We start from the raw sequence: 21,415 nt of genomic DNA on the forward strand, positions 1-21,415 counted from the left end.
ATCAACATCAACATCGACAGATGCGCATTATAATCGCACGCACACGGACATACGCGCAATGTAACCTCGAATTATCGCATTTAGCGCACGCGCATGCGCTTGGAAATTGGCACTCCTAAATTTACAAAATATAATTAAATATCTTTTCAGCTGGCAATGAAATCTCGCTAAATCCGAGATAGAGAAATAATAGGAATAAATTAAGCGATCGACTAGATGGCTTAAAACATCAGTGTTAGTTTAATACCTACGAATTTTCGTTACATTGTTCTCTACGTCAATACATTAATAATAATCATTCAAATTTCTATGAATAAAACTTGGCGTAATAGCCCCGTGACTTTTTCACTAAATTGAAGCGAATCTGTACGACCCAATAGCTCACACATCCGTACATTATATCATATTACAACTATTATGAATGTCGGCATCGTTAAACTAAAGTGAAAATTAAAGAAAACGAAGAAGAAAGAAATGGAAAAACGGAAAAATTGTTATAAGAATTTGAACGCGCTAATAAGAAAGAAATGAATGAAAACGATTCACCGACTCGATGCCAAGTTGAGACCGAAGCTGCAGGTCGGACGAATGGCGCTCCTACTCGGCGAAGCTTCTAGCCTCTAAAAGAAAATGAGAACTTTCTCTTATGCGGCGGCGGCAGTCACGAGAAAAGGTGAAATCGAATAAAGAGTTGTCGTATACAAAGGCTCGTAGGCGAAAAGGTGGTCGCGTCGGCGCATATCAACCGGCATGGCCAACAAGGTCGTAAGAGGCGGAGCAACGTACCTCTTTTACACTCATCCTCGCAGCGTGCAAACGCACGAAAATTATTGTTAAGGATGAAGAATGCATTTCCCTTTTCCGCCCAGGTCTGGATTCACTTGCCGACACTATGACTCGATGATTCAAGTGTGTTTAGTGTGTTTGTTTGTGGGCACGCGCGCCTTATATGTCACTGGGAATTAGCAGGCTAACAAAGTCGACGAATTCCTTTAAAATCATTTTCTTCTTTTGTTTTTTTGTTTTAAACTAATCTTAACGATTTTTCTCCTCGTAAAGTTTCGTGCGCTTTTGCTTTTTCAGCCACGATCTCGATATTTTATTAATAATACTAAAGTACCGTGGTCAGCATTAGCGTTGAACATATGTTGGACAATGGACATATGGACATATTGTAATGATAGCGATATCGATGTTTACCTCATTACATTCTGAATTTATTTCCTCTGTGTGCCCGTCTATTTTCATTCATTCTAAACTACTTTATTTTATGTCTTACAACGTGTTTCTTTTATTGATGAACTTGAAGAATGAGCAACGAAGTAACAGATCTATACGCAGATTGAAAGGTAATTTTGAAAAACCAGTCTTCTAGCCTAATAGTGCTTAATATAATAAGAAAAACAACATATAACTTAACTTATTTCTCATACTTGACTAAAATACTTGAGAGAAAGCAAAAATTAATCAAATAGAATTAATTAAGAATAAAAAAGTTATTATTTCAGATCTACACGAAAGCCAAGTTTGAATATATCATATTCTTTTCATTTCTTTTTTTTATTTATTCTACCTCTTTCTCTCAGCCCCATTCTGTCCGTTAATGATAAAAGGCGTCTACGGATGCTATGACGTGAAATTAGCCAACATGATATCAATGTGCCTCATTATCACACGTGATACAAGTTTCACGAAACATGTATTTTAATACTGCTATAACCTCAATTTTTTTCTCTTCATTTTTTTCTTTTAACATGCTAAATAATTAATTGATAAGCAACTAATAATTAATATACTCTAGGGACAAATTTCAATTAACTTTACTTGAAATGATTAATTATGTCTTATTGCCATTAAGGAAATTTATTTTATTAATCAGAACATATTATTTATCGGTAGGTCAATACTTTTACAACGGACATTAGAAACTAAGATTCATTTGGTCTTACTCCCAATTCCAATAAATAACGAATTTAATGCCAAGTTTAGCAAACGATAGCACGTGAAATCTTTAAGATTGAAATTTTCTGATACATTACGATTGTATAAATAATAGAAAGTTAAGGCAAAAACATTGCAAACAATTAATATTCTTATTCAACGTGAATGCATTTAAAACGTCCGGTAAAAAAAACGTTCATTTTATTGGAAATTTCAAAAATATTTACCAAAATATCTGTCGGATGTTTATGTGCCAAACTGCCAGGAAATCAAATAGTTATCACTTATTAGTGGGACATAATTTATTTTTCTTTTTTCGAAATTTGTAATATTAATTACTTGTTATGAAGATAAAAAAATTTTCTAAGCGATTACAGCTTCATTTCATATTACTTTTTCTCACAAATAAATTAGTGGCCATATTTATTTAAATGAGAATTTATAGCTTTGATGGTGGATCATTGTAGGAAATCAGTCATAGAGGATAAATTTTAATTCACAATGCAATCGGCATTTACGTAACATTATGTAAGGTTAGTACGTTTATTTAAAAATTCCCTCTCTTCATATTCCAGAGAAACTATAAAGTTATTGAACTCGAGAGCGAAGCAATTTTCTTTTATTTTGTGATAGTTGTGGCCGGCACTCGACTTAAAGACTTATTTATATTATACCATGTAAAAATTGAATTTCGTATAAAGAAATCATAAATGCTACTGACGTGTTAATTTATGCTAAATAGTCGAAATGTACGTAGACTCTGAAAGGTGAACTACTTTGAAGATCTCTACTTTGAAGCAATAATGACCCTTTGTCCTCGAGGCAATTAAAATCACAAAGTAACGAAATTAAATTCGAGCCTATGCCTCGGAATGCACTAGTGGCTGAGAAAGAAAAAAAAAGTTTCGGTTACGCATAGATGGGTTTGGTGGAAAGGGGATGAGAATGAGAATTGTGAGGGAGAGGAGGTGGAGGGTGAGGGGGATGGAGAGGGGGCAAGCGGAATAATCGAGCTCACCGACCGCGTGAGAAAGGCACCACTGGGGACGACCTTGAACCGCGTTACGAGGCGTATGAAACCTCGTCGACCGACCCGTGCTATTTAGAGATGCTAGGCGCTGCGCGCGCATCGACTACAATAAAAGGAACAATCAGGCAAATATGTGATTGACTTATGAGAACTGAAGCCGATGCGGCCCATCCACCCGAAAATGTACCGAGCGAGTATCTAGTTCCTCCTCATTATTCGTTCGATTGGCCTTCATTCTAAACGTAGCCAAGTACATTTTGAGAATATCGTTTATTCTTAATACAAAAGCTTTGGATGTTTTTTTTTCTTTTTTTTTTCTTTTTTTTTTTCTTTTTTAAATGATCTCGTACAATTCCGCCCAATCGTCAAGTTTGTTATATATCAGCTGGGATATATTATGGGATGTATGGGTGATTAAAAATTTTTTTTATACTTTTTGAAAGTAACAGTTAATACATTACTTTCAAATATGAATTTTCTTCATATAATTATTTACTTGGCAATTGCTCTGTTGTCCTTTTTTCACACATGCACACACACGTACTCTCTCTCTCTCTCTCTCTCTCTCTCTCTCTCTCTCTCTCTCTCTATTAAGATACAGCAATAACCGTATGTCATTTATGAATGTTTTCACCTTATCGAGATTAGACCAGACGAATTATTAGAAATCTCAGACACGAGTCCTGCCTCGACCAATTCTTTATCAACCACTTACAAGACACACTTACAAGTTCTTCGTCAACCTACTTTTTTCTTGGCTGATTTATTGATCCCTGAATCGATCCACAATATAGCTTCTATAATTGGTAATTACCGTTAATCTTATTCAAACTCGAAATGATGAAATTAATGCTCATTAAATTATCACACTCCAAATATTAATCGGCTTATCGACTGTGCAACGTGCATAGATATATAAAAAATTATATCATTATGAAACTCGAAACTTTCGTAAAGAGAAATAATGCAAAGTAGTTTACAAATATTGTTCTTAACTAATGTAATCGAGTATATTTTATATCCCACATTCGATGCCACTTGTGATTTACCAAAATAAAAGCTTATCCAATATTATGATCAATAGAGCAAGTCATTACTAATCTTATAATAATAATAATAATAATAATAATAATAATAATAAGGTATAAATATAAATATAGTTATAATATAGCCATATAATTAAGAATGAATAAAGATAACTAATATGATCATCGCCATTCATCAGCAAACTTTCTACGCACTCCAGATTCGGCTAAACACTAGTTTTTAATTATTTTCATGACTATTATCGTTACGCGTCAATCTAAAGTCCGAGTCAGGCGAAACTTTGAAGAATATCTCGCTAATTGTATCTCGCATCGAAGACAGAATAAGAAATAATGAAAATACATACGTTCGAAGAGCGACGATTTCAACCAATTAGCATCAGCAAATATGTTGTTACATTTGTCAACGCCATTGATAGAGACAGCCTGGCTTCGAGATTTCACCTTACGACGCGAGAATCATCATACACCATCAAGCGTTGTCGCAAAATGGCCAATAATATTTTTGCATATTATGCCGTGCAAGAATTTATAAAACACGTAAGTCCTATTGTTGAATGGTACGAGATGCGCTCCTCTCGATTCCCCAAACAGTTGGATAGAGTTCGGAAACGAAATCGGATACTACGATGCTCAGCTGAAAACTAAACTTCATTATGGATCTCACGTGAAATAATCACGCCTTTCGTCAGGATAAACGCGAATGTCAAGCTCAACGATTCTCTACTCTTATCAAATTCACGTACTTAATGACAAGTATGGCAGCGTTTGCTGTTCGAAAGCTTCCTTGCTTGCTTGCTATGTGTACCTTCTTACCCTATAACCTACATACGCAAAATATTTCTACACCGGTGTTTTTTTTTTGTTTTTGTTTTTGTTTTTGTTTTTGTTTTTGTTTGTTTGTTTACCCTCCCGTGAAAATATGACCAAGTACTCGGCGAATAATTATTCACGGATAATCGGGCGATATATCATATATCTTTTTTATAACTATCGTACGACACGTTGATTAGTCGCAATGGAAACAATAATGCTTCGTTACCTACATGCCTAACATCTCCGCTTAATCCTTGTTGTTAATATTGACAAATAAAATAATTAATTAAATTTCTTTGATAATCTATAGTGCGTGCCTTAGACGCTACATCATTAACCTATGCGTTATATACACTTAATTTAGTGCAAAATTTCTAATAATCTGTACAAGAGATTTTTCACAAATTCGTCGCTTCGATTAATATATCTGTCGTTCGTTATATCAATGACTTTTATCTCAATTAAATTCAATTTTTAAACATCCCTATTCTTTCATCTAAATATATAATTTTATTAACAATTTGATAAAACTTCTCTTCGTCTAACCAATATTATAATCAATTTTAAACTCGATATGGAAAAAAGAAAGCTTCAAGGAGTAATTAAAAAGCTCTTATTCAGAAATGTCGCCAAAAGTTATAAAAACGAAAAAAAAAAAATTATAATTATCTATCCGATCGTGTGCTATCGTATACGAATTCTTTTAAGTTATTTATCATGTGCCAATAAATACACACATACGTCACATCTGACAGCATATTCAATTATTATCAAATAGAATTATCCGGTCAACTCCCGTATAAGTAAGAGTTTTGTAATTATAAATATACATACACGATACAAAATATCTACACAGCAGAAATGATTAAAATATCGTTACACTTTTCAAAATTGGCTTGTAACGTATGATAAATCTTATTTTTACTGTATAAATTATAATAGCTTCGAGTGGTCGGGACTGTGAAGTTTTGTATATTTAAAATCAGTCATTAAAGTGGGCAATATTAGAATTAGTAATTTAATGTTCGCCGCTTATCGAAGAAAAAAAAAAAAAAAAAAAAAAAAAAAAAAAAAAAATCTTCCAGACAGTAGTATTAATCTTGAATTTGACGGCATAAATGTCAAACAACAGCCATTGATTGCTAGATACATGGATGATAAATATATATTCAATTGTAAATGGCGAATCTGCAGATATTAGACGAGAACTATCTTTGCTCAGTTACATTCATAGTAAGGAAAATCTTTGTGTAAGTATTACCGTCGAGGATGCGCTTTTAAACGCGATCTAACCCATCCCACAATTACCCAATAAACTAATGCTGCAAACAAAATGTAAAACATAGTTACTCGAGGAAATTTTACGTAATGTCATCATATAAAGTATTTGTAATTTTGCACAGACAATTCAGACTAGCGTTCTCATCGTCAAAGCACATGCACCTATTAATATTAGGATAATGTTTACGCAATGTAAATTGATTATAAATCGCCCAAGTAGGAAAAATAGTACAACAATTAACGTACAAATGGAGCATTTCCAAAATTATAATATGAAGCTCGAAAGAGAATACGGCTATGTAGAACAGTAAATCAACCTCGTTGCAATATTATTTAATTATATAGCTATAGTACTCGTGAGACACTATAACGAAATTCTTATAGAAAAGCATAAATTACGATGTTGACAGGAATCTGATGCATATGATGACAAATGTCGATTATGAACATTTATAATTGCATTAGCGTAAAATTACGAATGTAAGACTACGAAAGACCATAGACACTAATAATGAAAACTCGTAGGAAAAATCTATTAAAATTATATCATAAGATATACTTGTCTCGATATTGTCCTAATTAATTTTAATTTAACTTTTTGAAACCAATGAAAAGTATCGTTGGAGATGGTGAGCAATTTTTTTAACAATTATTATTATGCATATATCTACTCATCTACTTAACTAATCATACTCTTTGAGAAAAGCATTATGCAATCTATAGTAAGTTTCTGTAATTCTAATAGGAGATTTTGTAATTATATAATCGCCATTAGTTATCTATCTACATATTTATACATTTCTAGACCCACGTGATGTATGTATGATGGATTTACCTTAAAATAATTCGTTAAAACAAAATAAAAAAGCCATTTGAATGATGCGACCGTATCTATAAGATACTTAACTGGATATTTATAAAATTTCAACACCTACAACATGGATGATGGATCCAGTATCAATTTCAAAAATAACTTTACCAAATCGTCGTTTTCAAATCCCACTTCGACTTTATAGACATCTAAGAGGAATGACAATGGAAACAACAACAAAATTTATTAATAAATTTATTTAAATTATAATGATAATCACAACTTTTTTCTTCTTTTTCTTTAACACAAATATGAAAAAGACAATATAAAAGTTTACAATATAATTTCTGTAATATAATTCCGAGGACGTTGTTTTTCCACATACGGCCAACTCGCATATTAAATCGTCTAATGTAAAATGATTAATGAAAATTTATAAAGTCATGTTAAATGTTTAAAGTCAATTGTCGAACTGATGAAATTCTTTCATACATGATATACATGATAATGCCGAGGAAGTGGTAAATCCACGCTAAGGTTAGTCAATTTAATCAATACACCAAGATTTTATATCGAGAAAATTCCACTTGAAATGTAATTCGAATATCTTTTTATTTTCAAATTAATTTCGAATCAATCGGGTGCACTCAAGATATAATAAAGATACAAATTATATAAAAAAAAAAAAAATTGACAATATTCTAATAATAATAGTATTATCCCTAATAATTAAAGGGTAAAAGCTCAGCAACGACTGGCTACACAAAAGACCACGCATGTAACGAGAAATGCTTTGGTACAGTATGCACATTATACGTATAGTTTTAAAGGTGTTAATGCATTATTGTGAGAGAAAACGAAACAACTAAAGCTTAGCGTACTAAAGAGACAGGCGTATATATATAATCATATTTCGTTACTCCAATTCCAATTAACCGATCAATTTTTGTACGCTAAGTTTAACAAGTACCCAGAGCACTCATCGTAAACTTTGACAGATACGTCATTGTCAGATTACCCTACAACATAAAATTGGAACTTGTACATACCTAAAATAGATTAACTCTTAACTAACTATTTTCTTAACAGGCAACGCGAAATGCTAGAGCTCGTGCTCGTGCTCGAACTTTATATAGTCTCGTAATCAAAAAACGCCGCACGCGTTCGCCGACAAATTATACAAACGCTGCGCTGCAAACGCTACGTAACATGTAAGAATCGAAATCAACCCTGCATCTTACCACGAAGCAATTGCTACGCTCAATTACGATATATCTATGATGTCTATGGTAGATGGATGTTGTCGGAGATCGAACGTAATGGGCCTTCCATTATTCTACTACTCATCCGAAAAATCGAAATTTCCGTTAAACGAGAACGTGAGAATAAAAGTTCCGACACGGCACAGCAGCACTCACACAAGTTAAACTAATACTTGTTATGTTTTTTCGTGGTAGACCTGTTTTGGAAAATTGACGTCGGCGATAACCATTTTGACGCGACAAAAAGTCCGTTAACTGCGCGAATAATGCCGAGGCCTGCAACGAAGTTCTTTTTTTGTTTTTGTTTTTGGACATCGAGACAACGACATTTTCGCCTTGCCTTTGTATAATAGCAATTATCCTTTATCTTTATATTTATTATTCACAAACTACGAGCAGTAGACAATTTCGTTACTCTATTTTCAAAGATAATGGTCGATTATCATATAAGGCGGCGTTTATCCTTAAGAAAGATTTGTCTGAAAATTCATCCAGCACCTCCGTCATATTTTATGAACAATTATTTTAAAAATCTCTGCAATAAATGAATTTCAATAACAAAATTATAAGCCGTACGCGCGCGCATGTCTATATATATATATATATATATATATATATATATATATACACACACACACACACACACACACCCACACACCCACCAATCCGAGGGCCAAGCTATGTTTGTTTGAAATTGCCTCGTTATACTTTTCAGAAAAATATTTCTACATGCTAAACGTGCGTTCGAGCGGGAATCGGAAATTATAAACAAGCGGATAAAAATTAAAATTAAAATTAAAATTAAAAATAAAATTATAATTAAAATAATAAACATTCCGCGCTACGAGAGCAGGTGTATTTTTGGCGCGCGCGCGCGCTCATTGTACGCATTATCTTTAATTAGTCGTACTATAAATTAATTACATTATTGCATATGAAAGAGATAGTCTGACAACGGGAGGTGATAATTCTCGTGCAGACGGACGCGCGATACAAAGATTAACCGCAGTGGGTATCACTTAATTATTCCTTGCACATATTACGTTACGGCGAGGAATGAGGTTTTGCGTCTCGACGTAACCTACAAAAATCACCAAAGTTTCCAACAGACAATAATTAAGGACAAAGTGTTGCTTATTATGTATTGTTTTAATGGTTGCACCTCCACTTTTAATTGCACTCGCGCACTGTCGGCTTTGATCGCGGCGAAAGGCGGCGTAAGGAAGGTGTGCACGTTGAGTTTCATAGAACCAAAGAGAAACCGAGCGTTGGGTGACAAAAGAAAGTGGAAACAGGTACGATACAACGGCGCGCTGCTGTCTTTGTCACGCTCCCAACTGATAAAGTATCTACTTGCCGAGCGCATCTCCGCTGTCGATTGTCGCGCTCCTGGCTGAGCATCCTCGTTCCTTGTAGCTCCTACCGCTCCTACCGCTCCTGCCGCTCCTGCAGCTCGTGTTCCATGCAAGGGCACCAACCTGGGCTGAAGCGTGGCGAGACGAAGTTAGACGAGACGAGTCGTGACGAGGGGAAGCGAGGGGCGGCGAGGGGTGGCAAGGGGAGGCGAGGCGAGGCGAGGCGAGGCGAGGCGAGGCGAGGCGTGATGGAACGGAACGAGCGGGACGAAACGAAATGGGACGAGAGAAAAGGAAGGAGAATGGAGCGGCGAGAGGGTGAGAAAGAATGAAAATCGGAGGGGAGATAAGAGACAGACAGACAGAGATAGATAGATAGATAGATAGATAGATAGATATATAGAGGTAGGGAGGGACGGAGGGAGTGAGAGAGTGAGAGTAAGCGAGCGAGTGAGGGCTGGGGCGTGGGAAGGGGGGTTGAAAGAGGGAGCGAGAGAGCGTCAGCAATAGAATCAATCAGCGCGCACCACCTTCAATACTTGACTTTGGCCTTGACTTCTTCGGCGAGGCCGCCCCACTTGAGCCTATAGACCCGCGAGCGCCACTGTATGAGGGGGTCCAGGACCGCCTGGACAAAGAGGTACGGCCTCGTCGTCTCGCAGAGTAGCCAGCCGATGACGAATTCGAGGAAGTTGAAGGGCAGGGGCCCGTTTTGCACGACGCAGAGAAGCGTCCAGTCAAAGGTGAACCACAGGAGGACGTGCGCGAGGTAAAAGACGAGCGTATCCCAATCGAGGAGTAGATTCGCCGCCCAGGAGGCGCACGCACCGAGGATGAGGCACTCGCTCAGGGGCTCCAGGACTATCGTCGTCGGTAGCATGGCTACGCGAAGTTTGGCCCAGCGCTTGAGCCGCGCCTGGAACGAATAAACCTCGCAGTGCCCGCTATTCTGCATTGCCGGCTGGGAGCAGACGGTTATCCTCCAGTTCCGGTCCATCAGAGACTTGGCGTAGAAGAAATCCTCGGCGAGGTAAGCGCCGAAGGTCTTGAGGCCACCGACCTCCTCGAGGAGAGCCTTCTTTATGAGGGCGGACATGCCCGTATGGCAATTAATTCTGAGGAGGTCGGCCACGAGATACATGCGGGACTGCACGGTGCCGAAGTAGATTTTCTCATAAGCGGCGGCGAAGCCCTCGCGGTCGCATGTGAAGGGCATCTGGTGGACAAGGCCGACCCGCTCGGTCATATAGTTCACCATGTCGAGTAGCGTGTCCTCGCGCATGCGGATGCCGCTGTCGCTAATGAGGATGAGCTCGTGCCGCGATGCTTCGTAAGCGGGCTGCATATTGTTTATCTTAGGGTTGACGCCGACGCCGCGACCGCCGATGAAGAGCTTCGCTTCGACGGCCGGATACTTTTCCACGAGCTTGTGGACAAGCACGAGCACCGGGTCTTGCTCGTCCTCGATGCAGAACAGGAGCTCGTACACGGGGTAATCGAGCTGGAAGAAAGTCTCGAGGTTGCTGTGGAGGTTTGGATCAACCCCCATGAGGGGTTTGATTATCGAGACACCGGGTAGGGGCGTTTCGTAAGTCGGCACCTGGCTCAGCTTGCGGTGTAGTTTCCAGCGGCCGGCGATCAACGCGAGCACATGGAATATCCACATAACTGACCAGATCACCATAAACGTCACCGCGAACCCATACAGGGTGTACACCATCAAGTTCATCTTATTCCAAGGGCTTGTTGGCCTTGAGCCGTCGCCGTCGCCGTCGCCGTCGCCGTCGCCGTCGCCGTCGACGTCGTTGTGGTAGTAGTGATCGTCGTGGTGGTGGTCGTTGTCGTCGTCGTGGTGGTCGTTTTCGCCGTCGGCGACGTCGTATTTGTTTTAATCTTCGTCGTTGACTTCTTGAGTGCGGGGATGTCAAGGGTGGCGCGCGTCAAACGACTTTCAGCCGACCAGAGGAAGGCAATCGACTCGTCGTCGTTGTCGTCGTTGTCCTTCTCCTCGTTACCTTTGCCGTTGTCTCTGTTTTCCCTAGGATTTTCTTTAAGGTTATTGTTATGTTCTCCGTTCTGTTGTTGTTGTTGTTGTTGTTGTAGCCGTTGTTGACAATGTTGACGTTGTTGATTCTGTTGACATTGGCGATGGCATTGACGTTGACACTGGCATTGGTATTTGTATTGTTCTTGGTGGCGAGGGCTGTGAAGGTGGTGCTGGCAATGATGGCAGTGGTTGAGGTTGAGGTTGAGTTTGAGGTTAAGGTTGTGGTGGTGGAGATGTTGGTGGTGGTAGTGGTGGTGGTGGTGGTGGTGGTGGTGGTGGTGGTTGTGGTGGTGGTCGTGGCGTTGGCAGTGATCAGTGATGGTGTTCTTCGTCGGCGTATTCGTCGTTATTGCCGTTGCTGCCGTTCCAACCGTTACTGCCTTTGTTGTTGTTGCTCTTGCTGTTGCTCTTGCTATTGCTGTTGAAGTTGATGTTGCTGTCGTCGTCGTTATCGTCGTTGTCGCCACCGCCGTTGTTGCCGTCGTCGTCGCCGCCGCCGCCGTTGTCTTCGTCTTCGTCTTCTTCTTCGTCTTCGTCGTCGTCGTCGTCGTCGTCGTCGTCGTCGTCAAACTCGTCCTCGTCGTTGTTGTTGGCGTCGTCGTGGTCGCGGTCACGGTCGCGATAGAGGTAGCGGTCCCGGTTGGGGTCGGGGTCGGGGTCGCGGTCGCGGTCGGGGTCGTGCTCGTGGTCGTGGTCACGGTCGCGGTCCCGGTTCTGGTCCTGATCGTCAACCCTGGAGCCGGCAAGCCGAGCATCCTTACCGTGGGTCCGAGGGCCGGCCGCAGCTCGATCATGCCCGCGACCTCCTCGTCGTCGCAGTGGCCGCCTTCCAGTCAGAATCATCGAAGGCCGGCACCCGGGCTCGCGACGCGCGGCCACTGCTCACGGAGCCGACGCACCATCTCCGCTCGTTCGAGGGCGGCCCTGGTCGCAACGACGACGACGACGACGACGGCGCACAGGCAAACGGTAAGGACGCGCGCGCACCCACGCACACCCGCCCGCCGCAGACGCGCACACTCGAGTGGTGGTGGGACTCGGCGGCTCGACCGCGCGCCCGGAAGCGACGGGCCGCTCGACGATTGCGACGTCGCTTCGTCCTGTCCCTTCGGCACGCGGCTCGCGGCTCGCTTCTCGTCCCAACTGCTGCTGCTGCTGCTGCTCCTCCTCCTCCTCCCGTTGGACTCGGGGGCGTCGACGCGCGCCTCCTGCTGCGAGGACGAGAGCGGAGGCGCGAGTGCGAGTGGCCCCGCGAGGATGAGAGAGACGCGATCACCGGCTGCGGCCCACCGAAGCGGCGGACGGTCGATTCGGCACTTATACTTCCGTTACGAGCCGCATTCCATGGAAGCGCGCAAGAACGAGGGACGTGGGACTCGACAGCGGCGGAGTACCGTTGGCGCTGTGACTCGGCGGTAGCCCTCGACTGCGCAGGCCACGTCCATTTCGAGCCGCCGATGACGTCACTATGTCGGCCTCGCGGTATTGGCCGAGCCTACGAGCGTCGCGGCGCGGCGGGGCGGTGGAGTGGGAGGTGTTGGCGAGCGGTCGTTTGGTCGGTCCACCGCGTATGGCGAACGGGGGGAGAGGGAGTCGTTGCTCTTGAACTCGAATTGTGGGATTTAAATGTTATCTTTTTGATTGGAAACGCGCGCGTGTGAGTGTTGTAGCGTTTCCATTAGCTATACGAATATTTTGAGCTTGGAATATTGGATGATTATGAGTTTTTTTTTACTTGTTTTGACTTGTAATGCTAATTGAATGTAAAAAAAAAAAAAAAATAACCTCTTTAAATTTTGGAAATATCCGTTATAAAGTCGCATTCGCGCGTGAAAATAAATTTGAATGCAATGGTCTGTGGATATAATATAAATGGAGCTTGATTATATAATATAAATATTTATATTATTAGCCATTTATGTAAGGCGGTCTCGTCGTGCGATCCTCTTATAATAAAGTCAAAATTGCGGAAAAATTTGTGTAAAGAATGGGAAGATAACAGTCGCATTCCCGCGTTATTTTCACTTGCTTGAACGTGTTAATCGTGAAAAATGTATTTTACTTAGTCCTTTTTTAATTGCCGGGGAAATGCGCGTTACTCTCACTGAAAGAGTAGATTTTTCCAAATTTTTAAAAATCTTATCGCTACATTAAGATCAACATTAAGCTACTTAGTGGCCATAACGATAAAGTCACTTTCTTGACAATTGTTGTAGAGATATGCGTTGGATATTTTAAAATTGAAATAAATGCGCCTTGTCGGAAAATTTTGCTTCTTCGTTAAAATATGGACACCGGCCAAAATTCTTCTCTTACCTGATCCAACCATACGACTCTTCAGATTTTCGTGCATTCGACGAAGTGTTTGTCATGCTCTCCCGTACGTGTCTCGTACGTTAAATTTCTAATCTCGCAATACGTTATGACACTATTATCGTACTAATGCCTGCATATTCTTAATTCAGCTAAATACATCATTTAAAAAAATTTAAAAAAAAAAGAAAAAGAAAACGAAACGCATTAAAGCTATTCACTATAATTACCCTATACAAACATTAATCGCTCTTTGCACAAAATGATCGCTACTTGTTTCCTTCACAAATTTCCTTCCGCGCATTATTTATGTAAGTGAAGTGCACCCTGCGAGCCACAATTTTTCCCAAATTAATTAAAAGACCCGTACGTAATTTTCAACAAAATAGCGACTCTTGGTTTTTCGCGCGTTACAACTATCGACCCCCGCCCCCCACCCCGTCCGACCACTTTCTATTCCATTTCAATAGCAAACTTGCTGCTGCTGCCTCCATTGGCTCGTGGCATTCGCTATGGCCTGACGTCATCGTGATACTTTTTGTATACGTTTGACCGTCCATATCTTATGTAGTAAGGCAAACAGGCCTTTGTTGTTATTACAATCAGCCGTTAATATTGAAAATTTTAATGACGATGCTTCTCAAAATATAAATGTTCCTTTAAGGAAGAATGCTTCGTCGATGCTCTGAAATTGAATGTAGTAAGGTGCAGCAGCGTAATGAAAAAGAATATGTTATGCTTATTGTCTGTGTCTCTGTGTGTATGGGTGTGTTTGCGAGACTATGCGCGCGCGGAACTTACGAGTTCTATTAAAACAAACGACAAATATAAGTTGTTAATAAAAATATTAACTTGTTTTAATACTTGATTTATTGCGTTACTTGTGCTCAATTGATAAAATTAGATTGAAAGTAAATTTCCAATTATATTTTTATAAGCAATGAATTTTTATTTGTCAACACGCTCCAGATGGATTTTCAATAGTTTGGTTAAATATTTAATACTTCGTATTTTTTCGTTTTATAATATAATAAAATAAGTCCACCCGTTCGATATAAATACAAATGCGAATTAACTAATTCGTACAATTTATTGCAATAAATAATATCAAAGGGCTTGTAAGGGATTTTATTTTATTTGCATAAAAATCACGTTATAAAATTCAATATCGATAATCTCAAATCTTATTAAACAAACACGGTCAGAGAGGTCTAAATTAAAATATAACAACACTGGTGAAACAAATTTTTCCATAAAATTTAAATTCCACTTTCGCACGACCAGTTGTTGCACGAATATTTTTAATTATAACATTCGTACAAACAACAGTCGTGACCCCGCGTCAAGGCTTACATCTCAATATTAAAAACGCGATAATAAAAGTCTTTGTCTCGTAGTAATACAAAATTCGTTATGTTGGGTTATAAAATAATTGAAGTTTTTATAGCATATGCGCCGTCCGTTACATTTCTTTCAACAAATTGCCGTTTATTCAACTTGAATTACATATACTTAAACATTTACAATTGTCACAGAAGAAAATGATATCAGACTTTTGGGTGATGGCAAGCGACATTAAAAACCGCATTCTCGGCTTTATCGAGGTGAATTGTGGAAAAACGAAGGGTAAGAAATTCATTCAAAGTACTTTCATGCGATGTTGCCCTCTTATAAATAACATCCAATTACACTTTTCAACGCTCATTTGTTTCTATCTCTCTCTCTCTCTCTCTCTCTCTCTCTCTCTCTCTCTCTCTCTCCCTCTCTCGTGATATTAATGAGGTAGACTATATATACAAACGAGAATCTCCTTTGTGCTTTTATTTTTATATACACATTATGTACTACTCATATGAATTAAATTAAATGGAAAATTTATAATTTAATAAGCATGATGCTATGTTCTAAATTTCTTAAATAGTGGATGTTTGTTCGCCGTTGACGATGCAGCGGATTTTTTATACTCGTAATAAACCGCATCGTCAGCTCCGGATAGAGACGCCATGTTGCCTGCTTTGCGAATCATCTGAAAATATACATTGTGCTGATTAATTAGAACGTAAAACGTCGTACTATAGATAAAAACTATAATAATATTTGTACTAATTGGTATGAAGTTTTTTTTTCAATAGAGGCATTCGTTGCTTTTAATCGATATTATTAATGGATGACCCGTAAGTCTTCCAATTGTTCATGACAATTAATATTCAATCTTTTATTGAGTTATATCGCGTTAAAAATCTCAGCATAACAGAAAGCATTTACGTTTACAGATATGGAAGATTTAATCTTGAAATTTAAGTGATTCGTAGTGCGAAAATGTGACGAATACCCAACCGTCGTTCCCAACCACCCCCAACTGTCCGTTATTTATCATTATTATAACGGCGTCGAGGGGGTGCTGAGGGGTACGAATACCTCCTATATTACGTAGATACTTTTTACTTACCGGACGAGGTCCTTCTCCTGGAATTTTCTCCTCGTCCGCGTCCGTATCGTTCGCCGACAATACTTGCTGCAGCAGCTGTCCTTGTTCGTCTCGTGTTTTGTACATCATATCAGGCTCCTGTAAGATTTAATTTCTCTCTTATTTCTTCGCATTTTTGAAAATGTTTCGAGGTAGTTCGAGGATTACAGTCGAGGTCGAAATTAGAGGAATAAAAGGTATAATGTGGATTAGTCGAGATTTTGAGCGTGGTCAAATGATTCAAACAATTCATCATGGTGAGACGTTTCGTCTGACAAATTATTGAAATTATTTAGTGGTGCTATTTAATATTGACTTTACTTATTTAATAATATATTAATAATATATTTAATAATATAATAATATAATATTCTTAATTATTCATTAAATCGATGGCGAATAAGGCATTGACATAAATTTCACATGACACGATTACATTGGATTCCACTACCCTTGTTTTCTTAAGAATATTTCTTTTACAATTGTTCTCTTGCGTAATTATCTAAATTATAAATTATAAAATACTCACAATTTTAAGATTGAAATGTGCAAGTAATTCTAAAAAAATACCTCATTGTATTCGTATAATAAAATTTAACAAAAATTTAAATCGATGAATCAAAGCGCTTAATAGTGAAATCAATTGTCCAAGTAAGAAGACATAATGTGCATCCGGTTGGCTTATTAATTTAATAAATATTGGTACAGTAATTAGTTACTGACGCAGCATAACGATACTCACATCGCTCATTCCAGCAAGTTTTGTAATTACTTTGTACGCATATCCTTGGTTTACGAGGAAACGCTGTCTCCTTCTAGAATAATTCATTTCCATTGTGTCTTGAGACACTAATGTATAAAAAAATGCATTGTACTCTTCGGCAATCGCCCCTATAAATGAAACATTAATGTTGGTTACTCATGTAAGATATAATAAAGTACTTTAACTCCGTAAGAGGGTGTATAACCTTTCTTAGCTCGAAGAATTCGACCTAATCTCTGTGCCTCTTGTCTTCGTGATCCACCGTGCGAGGAGATCTGAATCAATACATTAGCCTCTGGCAAATCAAAAGACGTATCTGCCACTTTACTTACAAAAATTGTATTAACTTTCATGTTGTATTTGAAATTTTGTAGAATTTGTATTCTTTCGCTCTAGAAGGATTATACGTTCGATTTTAAATATTACAAGAAAAACACGTTATTATATTTTATTTACCTGACTAGTAGGTCCATAAATATAGGGTTTATTCATCTTAATGGCGTAATGCTTCAATGCAAACACATTATCAGAAAAGACGATAGTTTTGTCGCCACGTCGTTCATGATAACGAATCAAGTATTGGCAAGCGCGAAATTTATTCGGATTCATAACATATAAGAGCTAAAAGAAAAAAAAAATTTTAATCTATATTGCACTACACGCATGACAATCAAGTAATCTTAATGAAAAACACATTACCAATTTCCTAGTCATTTTGCAACCTAAGTACTCTCTATAAAATTCCGGTGTCATCGGACACCAAACCTCGGCACACTGGACTCTTGCAATAAATCCCCTTTTCTGTAATTCTAACCAGTTTGCTTCATAAAGTTTCGGACCAATCAGAAAATTAAGATCAGCAATCTTATCATCCTCTCGTAAAAGTGTAGCCGTTAATCCCAGTTTACAATGAGACTGAACTAGCGTTAGAACTCTTCGGAACATCTTTGCAGGAATAGTGTGGACTTCTGTACGGATAAGAAAAAATATTATCTATAAGTAAGGCTAAACTCAATTTATCCGGTTTTCTTCTGTTTGCCAATATTTTTATTTAGAAAAAAATATTGTATTTATAAAGCCACTGTGTTAGAATACATTTGTAATATATTTTCAACAAAGCTTCAAAACTTCTCCGAGTATGATAAAAACAATGAAGAAAAAAATATTAACTTACTCAATAACACTAACTAGCTTTCTTAATTTGTTTACAAAAGCACGATTAGAGCACCATCGCTCTTATACATGCGTAAATAACGTTAATATCAACGACAATTCATAAGAGAAAGTTTTTACCATCTAAAACCATAATTCCCCACTCTTGATCTTGCAGCCATCTCATAGTCTGCTCAGCCTCCCAGGATCTTTTTTGGGTATGCGTGATCATTGAATATGTCGTGACTAAGATTCCGCAACCCATGGGCTTATCTTTGGCTTCGCTAGTAAATCGACATATCATAGAATCGTCGGCAGTCGACCACATTTTAAATTGTTGCTTCCATTGTTCAACCGAAACTCCAGAATTACATAGGACCAAGGCCCGCTTCCTTACTGTACAACATGCCGTCACGCCTACTAAACTTTTACCAGCACCTATACAACAATCATCAAGCTTATTTTATTTCTCACATTAATAAAGCATCTGTGGCTTTAAGCAATTAACATACCACAAGGTAATACAATGACACCAGATCTCGCCCGACCATTACCAAACATCTTACGTAAGCTCTTTTCTTGATAAGGCCTTAAAACCGTCGATGGTTTTAAATCGATACTATAAATAAAAATATATTCTGATTTAAGGACTCAGTTTCATTTAATACAATAAATCGTACTAACTTTATATCTGGATTAACAGAATCGTTTCGAAAATCATACTCCGCTAGCAATGGATGCTCCAATTCAATACATCTTTTCTGAATTACTTCAATTTTTTCTTGATTTACTTCGAAACTAACAGTCTTTAATTGTTGCTCCTCCTCGTCTTCATCCTCTTTGTCAATTTTATCATAAAACGTAGTTATGTCTTCAGGAATTGCAATCTCTTCGATATTCGTTTGATTTGGGGTCGCGCTATCATTAGATACTGTTGGCGCACCTCCTGAAGCCGGTTGATTTACAATTGGAAGGGATTTGGCTCCAAACTAGAAAATTTTAGTCAGGAATGTACAATTTACGTTTCAACGTTGCCCATAAGTGGATGATGGAACAAAAATTGACAACTAAAGTATTAAAAATTTCAATTAAACTATATTATAAATTATATAATAAATATGAAATATATGAAGTGCTTTTAAAAATAATCATCAATTGGCAGTACAATTAGATCATAAATTATTTTTAAAATTTCTATTTGTTTATTGTAACATTTATACTTAATATCTAAATCCGAATTATTTATTAATCTAGATATTAAAATATTTTTTATAAAAAATAACATGTACAACAAACGCAAATATATATATATATATATTTATATATATATATATATATATATATATATATATATATATACACGTATATCATTATTCAATAACAATATTTATAGTTATAACTTTAGTTTAAAACATTTATATACCTGTGGTGCTTTATTCTTATTTAAAACACTAGTGATGAGGCCATCCTTATCTTTGGTTTCATCTTCAATGTTCTTCCTTAATCTACAGTTCTGTATAACAGGATCTTTTAATAATTTCTGAAGCACTTCTGGAAAAGGTGACTCAATAAAGTACTTATTGTGTTTCAAAACAAGTTTCACCTATTCAAAGCAATATTTTTAAGCAAACGTCATTTACACTCGCATTCATTATATTTTAGCAACTACTGTAACTTACTTTTCCATACGATAATGTGCAAAGCTTTATAAATTCTATAATACCATCGGGAATGCTTGTTTTACTCAGTCTTTTTAAATATTCAATTATGTCGTGTGTTTGTAATCCTACACTTACAGCAGCGTATAAAGAATAAGCTGTTAATTTATACTGAAAATATATTAAACGTTAAACAATTATTTGTTTAAATTTATTCTTTGTAATTAATATAAATAGTAAAAAGTATGTTTCAAAATATTATATAGTACACAAAATCAAAATAATATTTTTACTATGTATATTTTCTGTATCATTGATAATAATTAATTTACTTCGTGCAAATGTTCTGGCCTGCACACCGGCTCTGATATCGCAATCAGAAAATCATGCGCATGTTTATAAACTGGTGAAAAAGATTCTAAAAAAATATGTCCATTAGGAGCCTAGAAAAATAATCATTGCATTATAAAAAAAAACAAACATTATATAACGTAACTATTATAATTAACGGATCTTAAATAATAGTTAATATACACACAACCCACAAAGGCCTTGAAATATTGTCCGTTTTAAGAATCATTTGTGAACGATAATCCTTTGCTCCAAATTCATCTTCAAGTGCACCTTCATCTTGCTTTTCAACATCGTTTTTTGCTGCATCTGGTATGCCCTCGGCATCATTTTCATTATAATCTTCATCGTTAACATAATCTGGATCATGGTCCTCTTTCCGTTTTTTCCATTTACCACGATCTGCCCGAGCAAATATTAAAACGAAATATATTTCTAGTTTATTAAATAAATATAATACATGGAAAATATTTATCCTACATTTAATATTCTCATAAAGGCTAGAAATATAAATGTATAGGCTACGTACCAGTATCCTTTTTAAAACGCTTTGGTGGTCCCATATTATATTTTCTATTTTAGAAATAGTTGAAAAACATTCGCAGGTGCAATTTATGAGATATGTTAAGACAAAAAAATATTTTAATTAATTGTTCGTTAGAAATAACCGCAAATTACTTGAGCTGCTGAGTGTGGACACTACTGCATCAACATCTATCAACTTAATCCTATGAGGTTAGGTTGGCATCACCATCTTTTTTCGATTATAACTATTTCGTACCAACGACAATCAGTTCTTTCAGTGTTTAGATTCTACGACTATAAATAGATCTTATTTAGCACAGAAAACTTTAAAGAATTGCATGACAAAATTTTTGAAATATTTTAAAGAATAATTTAAAGATTCAAAAAATTTAAATATTCATTCTAAAATACAATGGAAAATTTGAATATTCAAATTTCTTTCTATTATTATATTATTAATATTATTAATATTTGTTAATATCATAGTCGCCGCTATCGTTATTAGGATAAATTAATCCTTTTATAGGACAAAGTCATTAGTTTAATCGCAAATAACATATTAAGCTGATATATGTATTAATATTAATTAATAACAAT

General features: G+C 37.3%; 2 protein-coding genes across 2 annotated transcripts; both read right to left on the reverse strand.

Annotated features, from left to right (window-relative positions):
- Positions 1-10,014: 10,014 nt before the first annotated feature.
- Positions 10,015-11,335, reverse strand: GlcT (ceramide glucosyltransferase). The gene has a single exon (XM_011501638.1). The coding sequence runs from the start codon at positions 11,269-11,271 to the stop codon at positions 10,075-10,077; it is 1,197 nt and encodes a 398-aa protein (XP_011499940.1). The 5' UTR covers positions 11,272-11,335; the 3' UTR covers positions 10,015-10,074.
- A 4,311-nt stretch (positions 11,336-15,646) lies between these two features.
- Positions 15,647-20,979, reverse strand: hay (ATP-dependent DNA helicase hay). Its single transcript, XM_011501639.1, has 14 exons — positions 20,823-20,979; positions 20,481-20,695; positions 20,275-20,385; positions 19,964-20,113; positions 19,708-19,887; positions 18,969-19,273; positions 18,797-18,903; positions 18,426-18,722; positions 17,832-18,100; positions 17,589-17,753; positions 17,338-17,524; positions 17,112-17,260; positions 16,352-16,468; positions 15,647-15,928 (listed from the first exon to the last, which is right to left on the reverse strand). Exons 1-14 carry the CDS (start codon positions 20,854-20,856, stop codon positions 15,800-15,802), a joined length of 2,415 nt encoding a protein of 804 aa, XP_011499941.1. The 5' UTR covers positions 20,857-20,979; the 3' UTR covers positions 15,647-15,799.
- Positions 20,980-21,415: the final 436 nt, after the last annotated feature.

This window comes from Ceratosolen solmsi, unplaced genomic scaffold, assembly GCF_000503995.2.
Source record: "Ceratosolen solmsi marchali unplaced genomic scaffold, CerSol_1.0 scaffold28, whole genome shotgun sequence".
NCBI classification, from domain to species: Eukaryota; Metazoa; Arthropoda; class Insecta; order Hymenoptera; family Agaonidae; genus Ceratosolen; species Ceratosolen solmsi.

Coding starts and splice junctions, on each gene's coding strand:
- hay (XM_011501639.1), bottom strand. CDS start 20,856: ATGGGACCACCAAAGCGTTTTAAAAAGGATACTG. Junction 20,696..20,822: donor GCGTTTTAAAAAGGATACTG/GTACGTAGCCTA, acceptor TTGCTCGGGCAG/ATCGTGGTAAATGGAAAAAA. Junction 17,261..17,337: donor AATTCTTCGAGCTAAGAAAG/GTTATACACCCT, acceptor TTTCATTTATAG/GGGCGATTGCCGAAGAGTAC.
- GlcT (XM_011501638.1), bottom strand. CDS start 11,271: ATGAACTTGATGGTGTACACCCTGTATGGGTTCGCGGTGACGTTTATG.